General features: G+C 53.4%; 1 protein-coding gene across 1 annotated transcript in view; it reads left to right on the forward strand.

Annotated features, from left to right (window-relative positions):
- The window catches only part of CLPB (ClpB family mitochondrial disaggregase), a 1,931,888-nt gene that overhangs the window by 1,900,494 nt on the left and 19,009 nt on the right, over positions 1-12,385 (forward strand). The window contains exon 15 of the mRNA XM_069640284.1: positions 10,831-10,935. Within this exon, the coding sequence (XP_069496385.1) occupies positions 10,831-10,935 (105 nt within the window). The remainder of the gene's footprint in view (positions 1-10,830; positions 10,936-12,385) is intronic.

Raw genomic sequence — 12,385 nt, forward strand, 5'->3', positions numbered from 1 at the left:
CCTGCGTCAGTTAAACAAATACATCAAGGCGCAGAAATTCAGGATGGTCACCCTCCAGCACGTGCTGGGACAGCTGTAGGAAGGCGACTTCCTATCGTCGTTGGACCTGGAGGATGCTTACTTCCACATCCCCATTCTAAAAAGGCACAGGAAGTTCCTCAGGTTCGTGGTTCAGGGACGCCACTACCAATTCAGAGCCCTACCGTTCGGATTAAAGTCGGCACCCAGGGTTTTCACCAAGTGCCTGGCACCAGTGGCGGCGCGGCTGCGCCTGCAGGGGATCCACATCTACCCCTACCTGGACGAATGCCTAATCCGGGCAAGGACAAGGGAATTCGCCGTCGAACATACGGCGAGGACCGTCCGGTTACTCACGGAGCTGGGGTTCGCCACCAACTACCCCAAATCCCACCTGGTTCCATCGCAAGTAGCACTGTTTCTGGGAGCGAAGCTCGATACAGTGGGGCAATTGGCCTCCCCTTCAGAGGAGAAGACCAAGACCATCCTGGGCAAGGTGCGGCGCCTGTTAGCCACGGACGTGGCCAGGGTGAGGTCCATCAAGTCCCTTCTCGGGATGATGTCCTCGTGCATCTACCTTGTACCCCTTTGCGGACTTCGGATGCGTCCGCTACAGGAGTTCCTCGACGCCCGCTGGTTTCAGGCGATGGGCTGCTTCGAGGACAGGATCCCTCTCGACGAGGAGTTCCGTCGGGCGATCCTATGGTGGGGCACCCGGGCTCACCTCACTAGAGGCACGGACTTTCAAACCCCGGCGTTTCAGGAGACTGTGACGACGGACGCCTCTCTGGAGGGTTGGGGGGCCCACACCGGAGATCTCCATGCAAGAGGCCTTTGGCTCCCGGAGGAGAGGTCTCTCCACATCAACATCATGGAGCTCCGAGCAGTGTTCTGGGCGCTCAAGTCGTTCCTTCCGTCCCTCAAGGACAAAGTGGTGAGGATCTTCACCGACAACACCACCACAATGTTCTACATGAGGAAGCAGGGGGGCACCAGATTCCCAGCCCTATCCAAGGAGGCCCAGGATCTGTGGCACTAGGCCGTCGCCCAGGGGATGTTTCTGGTTCCCTTCCACTTGGCAGGAATAAAAAACACCATCGCCGACTCACTCAGCAGGGAGCTGCGCTCGTGCCACGAGTGGTAACTGCAACAGGTTCAAGTGGATCGGCTCTTCCAACGATGGGGCAAACCCCAGATCGACCTGTTCGCGACGGCGACGAACTCCATGGCAGAGGTTCGCCAGCAGGTTCCCACACCCGAGGAGCATGGGCGATGCTTTCTCGTTCCCCTGGGACGGCCTGTTTCTATACGCGTTCCCGCCGTTGCCGTTGCTGCTCCGCCTCATCAACCAGCTCAAGAGGTCCAGGTGCAGGATGATCCTCGTCGCACCGGCGTGGCCGAGGCAGATCTGGTTCCCGGACCTTCTGGACTTGTCAACGTCCCCACCAGTCAAGCTTCCGGCGGACACGGATCTTCTCTCCAGGGAAGGAGGCGCCATTCTCCATCACGACCCACAGTCGCTGAACTTGCAGGCCTGGCTCCTGCGGCACTAGAGTTTGGAGCGTACGCTATACCGGCTGATTGCAGAGAGGTTCTTGCAAAAGCCAGGGCATCCTCAACTCTCAAGTGTTACGGTCATAAATGGAAGAGGTTCTCTGTCCGGTGCCATGCACAGAAGATTAACACTCTGCGGATTACGGCCCCTCAAGTACTGCCGTACCTACTGTCGCTGGCCAAAGCTGGACTGGCTCACGTCTCCATCAAAATACATCTGGCTGCCATCTCCCGATATACCAGGACTACGGGACGGGCGTCCTTGTGGTCTCATCGCCTGGTGAAGGAATTCATGAAAGGACTATTCCGATCATTCCCGCCGGTGAAGGCTCCTGCCCCGGCGTGGGAGCTTAATTTGGTGCTGACCAGTCTCATGGGGGCCCCATTCGAGCCTATGCATTCGGCGCCTTTGAAGTTCCTGTCATGGAAGACAGCTTTCCTCGTGGCCATCACCTCCGCACGACGAGTGGGAGAGATCCAGGCCCTATCTTGCAAGCCTCCATACTTGACTTTCATGACACGAGGGTGGTGCTTAGGATGCACCCCTCCTTTATGCCCAAGGTGCCGTCGGACTTCCACCTCAACGAGCCCTTGGTGTTACCAGTTTTCTTCCCGTCGCCTTCGACGCCGGCCGAGAGGACTTTGCACCTGCTGCATGTAGCTAGAGCGCTGAAGTTCTACGTGGATCGCACGAAGAGTTTTCGGAAGACGTCACAACTGTTTGTGAACTTTGGGTCTGTGAATCAAGGGAAGGCTCTCTCGAAGACTTCCATTTCCAGATGGCTCTCCGGCTGCATCATGCACTGTCACCGGTTGGCAAACCGACCGCTGCCCGGCCGTCCGAGAGCCCATTCGACCAGAGCGATCGCTGCTATCACGGCGTTCCTGTCTGGTGTGCCCCTGCTGGACATCTGCAGCGCTGCTACGTGGAAGTCGACACACGACTTCACAAGATTCTACTGCGTCGATCGGGACTCCAGGGAGGAGTCCAGGGTCGGCCAAGCAGTGCTGCGCAACCTGTTTACCTAAGATGAGCCTGGTGAGGAGGTAAGAATTGCTTAATGTTGGGTTTTGGATGTAATGCTTAAAGTTGAGCCTTTGCCACCTCCCGTGGTTGTGCATGTGTATACTGCTATGTATTCTTTATTCATGAGCATGTGAATCCATGCCAGACCCAATGCTGGAGAAGGAACAAGTTACTTACCTGCAACTGTTGTTCTCCAGCATGGGTCTGGCATGGATTCACATGCGAACCCTCCCACCTACCCCTCTGCGGCTCTTCACTTGGTCATACTGCCCCTTGGCGTGCTACCAAATCTGTGGATGGCTGCCAGAGGCGGGGCTTAGGGAGAGGGCAGACATTGGCTGGCGGCAGTATGACCCAGAGATCAGTGATTGGTTACTACTAAGAAAGACAGATCAGAAACGAAACTGATACTGATTTTTTCTTTACTGAGGATTCCCAGCCTGACGACGGGGAATATTCATGAGCATGTGAATCCATGCCAGACCCATGCTGGAGAACAACAGTTACAGGTAAGTAACTTGTTCCATCTAGCTCCTACAGAGGAAGACAAACTAGTTACACAATAGCCATCAAAACCCTGAAAGTTACCAAAATGTAGGATACATTCAGGCTTAAATTACCCAGACACGCAAGCTGATATTACACTCCAAGAAATAGAAACAAAAGCACAGCTGATATTACACTTCAAGAAATAGAAACAAAAGCAATCAGTATTGATACACAGTAACTTAGCACATTTCAGTAAGCAGGAGTGTAATACAATAAAAATATACAGTAAATCACTGCAAACTCCAAGGACCCAAGGGGGACTCAGGAGAAAGTCACTGTTCAGTTGAGTACTTTAGAGAGTCAATTTGCAGGAGCTTTCGGTTGGTTAAAGTGGCTCTGTAGAAATCAAAAGGACAAGGTATATAGGCATGGCCACTGTGAGGCAGGAGTGGTACTACAAGTCAGAAACAGACACAATGATTCAAGTTTCAACACCTTTATTTAAGTTCTGAATGGGGATTGGAGACTTCCTAGCTAGCCCTATCTCTATAGTGGGAGTAGTCTCAACCATCAAAGTAAAATAAAGGAGTCAATGTGCCTCATCGCGAGTTGGGCGGTATCCCAAATGGGATACCGCCCAACATTATTTGTGTTAGCGCCCACCCGTCCAGCGGTATTACCGCCGAATCACGGGTTGGGAGCTAACCGTTACTCCTCATTCCCCATTGGGTCCATTGGACCATTGGACCCAATGGGGAATTTTCAATGCAATTACTGTGTGGTAATACCGCCAGCGGTAATTGCACCAAAAATGGGAATTTTTCTGGCGTGTTTACCCCCAGGTCTGAGCTGGGGTTAAACACACCCGACTCGAGATTGGGCAGAGCAGTAAATGCAGCGGTAACACTGTTACCATCGCATTTAAGGGCCACCGCCCAACTCGTGATGAGGCCCACAGTCAGACAAAATATAGAAAAGTCTGGCAGAAGCCTATGCTTGACCTCACGCTACTACTACCACGACAGCTACGGGCGCTGATCCTACAAGGGTAGCTCCCACGGTTCCGAAAGTGTCCCTGCCCCCAAGGCACGACACCGACGTATTGAGTTTGGCAAAGTCTGCAGGCATGCCAGAAGGGGTGAAACTGGCCCAGGTCCCGGTTCAAAACCCTCAAGCAGGAAAAAGGGGGGGGTGAGGAGGCCCCAAAATAGCCCTCCCAGGTCGTCCCCCAAACTATGGAGGGCTAGTCCACAGACAACGATCAATAGTCAATGCATATGGTCAAAGAGGACGTTGACGAGCAAGATGACAGCGATAACGGCGCATGGACTAGTTTTCCTGTTCTGCCTTCTCAGCCGGGGGACATTTCCTTGGATATTCTATCAACTCTACACACCTTGGTGTCAGAGATCCAGGTGAGAATGCCTCTGGCGCTAGTACCTGTGGTCCCCAGGTCCCTGATCAACCTCTTCCAAAGAAGAGGAAGCGTCATCTGATGCCCCCATATCAACCTCCTCCACTGCGTCGTGCCGCAACCCCCCTAGCAATCCCAGACACGGTTACGGGAACGGATACAGCCAGGACGACGAAGACATCATTGCTGCGGATGGTCAATCCCCACATTTGGATGCCCCACATAGGGTTTCCCACCGGATGAGGTTGGTTGTTCCACTTCATGATCGCCAGGGCCTCCAAGCTATACCAGCTGGTGCCTAAGGAAACCAACTAGGGAGGGCTTCTTGTATCAAAGGCTCGAGGCCAAGAGGAAGACGATCACGGCAGTGCCCTTTCTGTACGATATTTGGGAGGAGGGCATGGCCCTCATGAAGAACCCTTTCACAGCTCCAGCCAAGCGGGATAGGCTGGAGAATATATATAGGGTGCAACCATTGTCAGGCTCAGTGGTGTCGGTGGCCGCAAGGAAACAGTCGGCTAACCCGTCGTCTTTGGTCCCTCTGGACAGCGAGGGGAAAAGGATGAACGCCATGGGGAAGAAGGTGATTTACACTGCAGCTTCCACAATCAAGGCCGCCAAAGCACTGGCTGTCCTTGCCAGATACGACAGGGAATTGTGGTACAAGCTGCGACCGATCCTGGAGTTCCTCTTGACGATAAGAAGATGGAAGCTCTCGCTCTCTTCCAGGAAGGGGAAGTGGCGTCATATCACGCCATCACGATGGCATTGGACATTGCCAACACAGGGTTCCGGCAGTTGGGGAACTGTGTCTGCCTTGGTTGACAGGGATGGATGAAAGTCACTTATTTCCATCAGGAGGTACAAGCGAAGGTGCTGGACATGCCCTTCGACTGGGAAAATCTGTTTGCAAATGCCTTTGAGGAGTCCCTCCAGGCCATCAAGACGGATAGATACAGAGACGGCCCATTCCCTCAGCACTCTCCAGCGGCACTGTTCGTCTTCTTTTCTCTCCTCCAGGGGAAAGTCGAGCAGGTCTTCAAAAGGGTTGTCCACGTCGTGCAGACAGCCTTCCCGATCCTCAGCGCAAGAAGCCTACAGAGGCCGCTCCCAGGCCTACGGAAGTAGAGGACAATATCGCTGTCGCCCGCAGATCAGGATGCCGGTGCCGAAGCAAGCCTGAACCGGCCAGGGCGTCGGGCCCCCACTCGTGCACCCCGTGGGAGGCTGGCTGACGAGGGTCGCCAGCGAGTGGAGAAAGATCACCACCGTCAGATGAGTGCTGGGCGCTCTCGCCCAAGGACACACCTTGGAGTTCCAACGCAGGTGTCCGCAGATCCATTCGGTTCCCCGTTGGGAGCAGCACATCCCTCAGCCTCTGGAAGAGGTACGAGCCATGCTAGGAAAATCGGCGATAGAGCTAAGTACCCAATGGCTGCAGGGTTCCGGAGTCTATTCCAGATCCTTTCTAGTCACAAAGAAGACATGGGGCTAGAGGCCCATTTTGGACCTATGATTTCTTAACAAATACTTAGTCCCAAAAGTTCAGGATGGTCACCTTGCAGCACGTGTTCGGTCATCTGGGATAAGGGAGACTTCTTGACTATTTCCATTTCCCCATTCACAAGAAACATCAGAAATGTCTGTTTCGTGGTGCAGGGCTAGCACTACCAGTTCATGGCCCTACCATTCGGCTTGAATGCCGGCTCCAAGAGTGTTCACCAAATGCCTGCCACCAATGGCAGCCCATCTACGTCTACAGGGCATACATGTATAACCGTACCTGGACGACTCGCTGATACGCGCCTGCTCTTGGGAGCTGGCAGATGAACACACGGAGACGACCGTCTGACTATTGACGGATCTGGGATTCTCTGTCAACTATTCGAAGTCCTGCTTAACGCCATCACAGAACGCGCTGTTCCTAGGCGCCAGACTCAATAAGGTGTCTTGCCTAGCATCGCCCTCGGAGGAGAGGTGAGCATCATTCTAGGAAAGATGCAACGGCTGTCGTCGACGAAGACCACCACAGTGGCAGCTCATCAAGTCATTACTCGGCATGATGTCATCCTGCATCTACTTCGTCCGTCTCTGCAGGTTGCAGATGCGACCCCTACAGGAATTTCTGGACACCTGTTGGATACAAGTGTCCGGCAGCTTCACGGACAAGATCCCTCTCAATGAAGAGTTTCGACGGGCGATAGAGTGGTGGGGCGTTTGCTCCAAAATCCCCCAAGGCACAGGATTTGAAAACCCCCCCCATACCAGGAGACGGTCACTATGGACGCCTCCTTGGAAGGTTGGCGAGTGCACACCGGACGTTTGCACGCCAGAGGCCTGTCGCTGTCAGAGGAGAAAGATCTGCATATCAACATCCTGGAGCTACTGGCAGTACTCCGGCCCATCAAGTCTTTCCTACCATCTCTGAAAGACAAGATGGTGAGAATCTTCACGGACAACACCACTGCCATGTTCTACATCAGGAAGCAGGGAGCATTCGATCTGTGGCGCTCGCCAAAGAAACACAGAACTTGTGGCACTGGGCCATCGGACGGGATGTTCCTCGTCCCTCTTTCCCTGGCGGGTGTCAAGAACACCATCACAGACTCCCTCAGCAGGGAACTGCGCTCCCTCCACGAGTGGGAGCTGTGTCAGGATCAGGTGGACCGCCTGTTCGTCTAATGGGGCAGACCCCAGATCTATCTGTTTGCGACGGCCGCATACTCCAAATGCCAGAGGTTTTCCAGCATATTCCACCAGCCGATGAGCCTGGGATCACGTTCTCCTTCCTATGGGAAGGGCTGTTTCTATACACGTTCTCTGTTCCCTCTCCTGCTACGAGTCATCAACACACTCAGACAGTGTCAATGCAACATGATACTCATCGTCCCGGCATGGCCAAGGCAGATTTGGTTTCCGGACCTTCTCAGCCTGTCAGCGTCTCCTCCAACCAAGTTGTCAGTGGTTCTGGATCTTCTTACCAGAGAGGGAGGCGCAATCCTTCATCACGACCCAGGATCGCTGAACCTGAAGGCTTGGCTCCATCCTCCTTGGTGACTTTCTGGGGAGAGGCATCATGACTTGCCCCCAGCTCCCCACCTTAGTAGGCCCCACCGGGTGCCATCACCAGGGTTAGGGATCATTGTGGGCCATTCTTAAGGTGTGCCCAATGGCGCGCCACGCGGGGTTACTGCTCCGACTGATTCCATCCTCATTGGTGACATGCTGGGAGAGGCATTGTGACTGTTCCCCATCTTAGTAGGCCCCACCGGGTGCCATCACCTTGGTTAGGGATCAGTGTGGGCCATTCTAAAGGTGTGCCCAATGGTGCGCCACACAGGGTTACTGATCCAGCTGATTCCATCCTCCTTGGCGACATGCCGGGGAGAGGCATCATGACATGTCCCCAGTTCCCCCACCTTAGTAGGCCCCACCGGGTGCCATCACCTGGGTTAGGGATCAGTGTGGGCCATTCTAAAGCTATGCCCAATGGCGCGCGCACGGGGTTACTGCTCCGGCTGATTCCATCCTCCTTAGTGATATGCTGGGGCGAGGCATCATGACTTGCCCCCAGTTCACCACCTTAGTAGGCCCCACTGGGGGACATCACCTGGGTTAGGGATCAGTGTGGGCCATTCTAAAGCTATGCCCAATGGCGTGCCACCGGGGTTATTGGTCTGGCTGATTCCATCCTCCTTGGTGATATGCTGGGGCGAGGCATCATGACTTGCCCCCAGTTCCCCACCTTAGTAGGCCCCAACGGGTGCCATCACCTGGGTTAGGGATCAGTGTGGGCCATTCTAAAGCTATGCCCAATGGCGCGCCACACGGGGTTACTGCTCCGGCTGATTCCATCCTCCTTGGTGATATGCTGGGGCGAGACATCATGACTTGCTCCCAGTTCCCCACCTTAGTAGGCCCCACCGGGGGACATCACCTGGGTTAGGGATCAGTGTGGGCCATTCTAAAGGTGTGGCCAATGGAGCGCCACACAGGGTTACTGCTCTGGCTGATTCCATCCTCCTTGGCGACATGCCGGGGAGAGGCATCATGACTTGCCCCCAGTTCCCCCACCTTAGTAGGCCCCACCGGGTGCCATCACCTGGGTTAGGGATCAGTGTGGGCCATTCTAAAGCTATGCCCAATGGCGCGCCACACGGGGTTACTGCTCCGGCTGATTCCATCCTCCTTGGTGATATGCTGGGGCAAGGCATCATGACTTGCCCCCAGTTCCCCACCTTAGTAGGCCCCTCCGGGGGACATTACCTGGGTTAGGGATCAGTGTTGGCCATTCTAAAGGTGTGCCTAATGGCGCGCCACATGGGGTTACTTCTCTGGCTGATTCCATCCTCCTTGGTGATATGCTGGGGTGAGGCATCATGACTTGCCCCCAGTTCCCCACCTTAGTAGGCCCCACCGGGTGCCATCGCCTGGGTTAGGGATCAGTGTTGGCCATTCTAAAGGTGTGCCCAATGGTGCGCCACACCGGGTTATTGCTCCGGCTGATTCCATCCTCCTTGGTGATATGCTGGGGTGAGGCATCATGACTTGTCCCTAGTTCCCCACCTTAGTAGGCCCCACCGGGTGCCATCGCCTGGGTTAGGGATCAGCCTTGGCCATTCTAAAGGTGTGCCCAATGGTGCGCCACACAGGGTTACTGCTCCGGCTGATTCCATCCTCCTTGGTGATATGCTGGGGTGAGGCATCATGACTTGCCCCTAGTTCCCCACCTTAGTAGGCCCCACTGGGGGACATCGCCTGGGTTAGGGATCAGTGTGGGCCATTCTAAAGCTATGCCCAACGGTGCGCCACACCGCGTTATTGCTCCGGCTGATTCCATCCTCCTTGGTGATATGCTGGGGTGAGGCATCATGACTTGTCCCTAGTTCCCCACCTTAGTAGGCCCCACCGGGTGCCATCGCCTGGGTTAGGGATCAGCCTTGGCCATTCTAAAGGTGTGCCCAATGGTGCGCCACACAGGGTTACTGCTCCGGCTGATTCCATCCTCCTTGGTGATATGCTGGGGTGAGGCATCATGACTTGCCCCTAGTTCCCCACCTTAGTAGGCCCCACCGGGTGCCATCGCCTTGGTTAGGGATCAGCGTTGGCCATTCTAAAGGTGTGCCCAATGGTGCGCCACACAGGGTTACTGCTCTGGCTGATTCCATCCTCCTTGGTGATATGCTGGGGTGAGGCATCATGACTTGCCCCTAGTTCCCCACCTTAGTAGGCCCCACTGGGGGACATCGCCTGGGTTAGCGATCAGTCTTCCAGAATCCTGCTACTTCTTACCAATGAACAGTCATCCTCGTGACGGAATGCCCTGGGCAGGAGTGGGCAGTGGCACTTTACCTGGCATCATTGAAGGATTTCACAACTCCCGTGACTCCAATAAGATCAAATGGGCTGCAAATAATGCCGGTCAAAAGGAAACTAATGCCACCGAGACGCCACGGGAACTCATTGCGACGTGAGGGCAAATACAGGGTGCAAGCTCAGCAGTGCTTGTCGGTTGCAAGCAAAAAGGCAAAAGAGTGCCCTTTAACATTGCCCCCAACACCATGACAACCTATACAAGTATATGTAATGAAACTACTATACAGCGACCACCTACGACAAAATCCACTCCAGCTGGCCATGCAAAGAGTTTTGCACTAGCCCACTCTCCTGGCCTCCCTTAGCACACGTCCACGTGCCTGATCCCTTGGGTCGCCTACTGGGGCCCTGCCAGCCCATCTAATTCCTTATCTTGGCCACATGCACACACGCGTTCTAAGCCTTTTCTGTGAATGTTCCCTTACTCTGGACTGCAGTTCCTGAGGGTGTTCCCAGCACAAGCGCATTGACACATAGTAATGGGAAATGGCACTATACAAATAACTTCTACTACCATAAAAGTAACACACACTTTTTACTACAGTTCTAATCTATGGGGCACTGGAGTTTAGTGATCTCACTGCTCGTAGTTCACTTGGTCAATGATGCTGTAGTCTTATAAAGAGTTTCGGTGCTAATGGCCGAATTCGCCCATGAGGCTCGGCGGGAAGGGTGCATGTTTCATTTGACCGGTACTATCTTTTCTAATACTTGCCCTCACCATTGACTCCAGTCCTCTTTCCATTCCCATGACAGGCAGGTGCATAGTCTGTCCACCAGTGGCCACGCCCTTTAGACTCGCTAGAGGAAGGTTGCTGCATGTTTTCCTTAATGATGGGGGACGCCAGGAGTGGCCGAAGTGAGCAGAATGGGAATGTAATTGCTGTGGCCCCTGTTGTTATCCACAGCCTTCCAGTGCATAATGACCTGAGTTTTCTCTCTCATCCCACAGGCCCACCAGAGACACAACATCACGCTGCAGTGGGACCGGGAGGTGATGGATGTGCTTGCAGATGGCTACAATTTACACTACGGTGCCCGCTCGATCAAGCATGAGGTATGGCCTGTTGGGGGGGTGCAGAAAGGGAGCGGTCCCCATCTTTCTTCTCAAAGTCCGCTCCTACACCACCTTTCCGAGGTTACAGACACGTGCTTAAGATCACTCAAACACCTGTCTGTGGGATGCTACTGATAACGGCAGCTTTAGATCCTGCGTCAGCGACACTCTCATTAATGGCTTATTTGATTTATTTTGAAATCAGTTGTTAATTTGACAAAATAACAGTGTCACAAAGAATGAAAACGTATAAACACAGAAAACGAAAATGTTTGGATTACTGGTGGTGTTAACACACAGCTTTTTCTGAAACAGATATGTTAAATTGTACCTTACATATGTACATTTAAGCTTGTATTCGTCATAGTTGTTTAAGGGTCCACTGTTTGATCGAAAGCAACGCCACATTTTGGAGATGTGCAAATAATACCACTCTGATCAAAGTTTAAATTTGATTAATGCCCTGTGAAAACGTTGTTACCCGCACAGTGTGCCGGTAAAAAGGACCCACATGGTATGGCGCCTTTATAATAATACCTTTTAAATTGCTCCAAAAAATCAGGCAAGTACAAAAATGCACAAAATCAATTCACCTCTAGTAGAAAAAGGATTGGCAAACCAATAGTTTTGACGTTTGTAGTTTATTTAAGCATTATGCTCCGAGTGGCGGGGGCATTACATTACCGAGTCAGGGTAATGCCCCGGGGCCCATAGTTATAGGCCCGAGCGTAGCAAAATCCCGGGCGAGGGATTCTTGGATGGATAACGACCCGGCGAGAGCCAATCAGAATGTGTTTTACATTGTGCTCGACTCTCGCCGGGTACTAATACATTATATATGTTGCATGGGAGAAGCAATCAGAGCTCAAGGGTCCAGGATGAGGATGCAAAGGGCTAACAAATGTCAACGCTAGAGGGAGGAATGAGGATTTGATGCAAGCGGGAGGAATGACAGTGCAAGGGGGAGGGAATGACAGCACAAGGGTGGAATGATGGTGCAAAGGGGGAAGGAATGACAGCACAAGGGTGGAATGAGTGACAGTGCATGGGGGAGGAATGACAGCACAGGGTGGAATGAGTGACAGTGCATGGGGGAGGAATGACAGCACAAGGGTGGAATTAGTGACAGTGCAAGGGGGAGGAATGATGATGCAAGGGGGAGGAATGATGGCATAAGGTGGAAAGAATGACAGTGCAAGAGTGAAATGATTGACGGCACATGGTGAAGGAATAACAGTGCAAGTCAAGAGGAATGATGGTGCAAGGGGGAAGGAATGGAAGTGCAAGGGTGGAACAAATGACAGTGTAAGGGGAAGGATTGAGAGGGCAATGGGGAAGGAATGACAACGCTAGGCGGGAGGAATGAGGATTTGATGCAAGGGGAGGAATGACGGTACAATGGCGGTGCAAGGGGGAAGGAATGACAGCACAAGGGTGGATTGAGTGACAG

The sequence above is a fragment of the Ambystoma mexicanum genome, chromosome 7q (genome assembly GCF_040938575.1).
Source record: "Ambystoma mexicanum isolate Mex_15411 chromosome 7q, UKY_AmexF1_1, whole genome shotgun sequence".
In the NCBI taxonomy this organism is placed as follows: Eukaryota; Metazoa; Chordata; class Amphibia; order Caudata; family Ambystomatidae; genus Ambystoma; species Ambystoma mexicanum.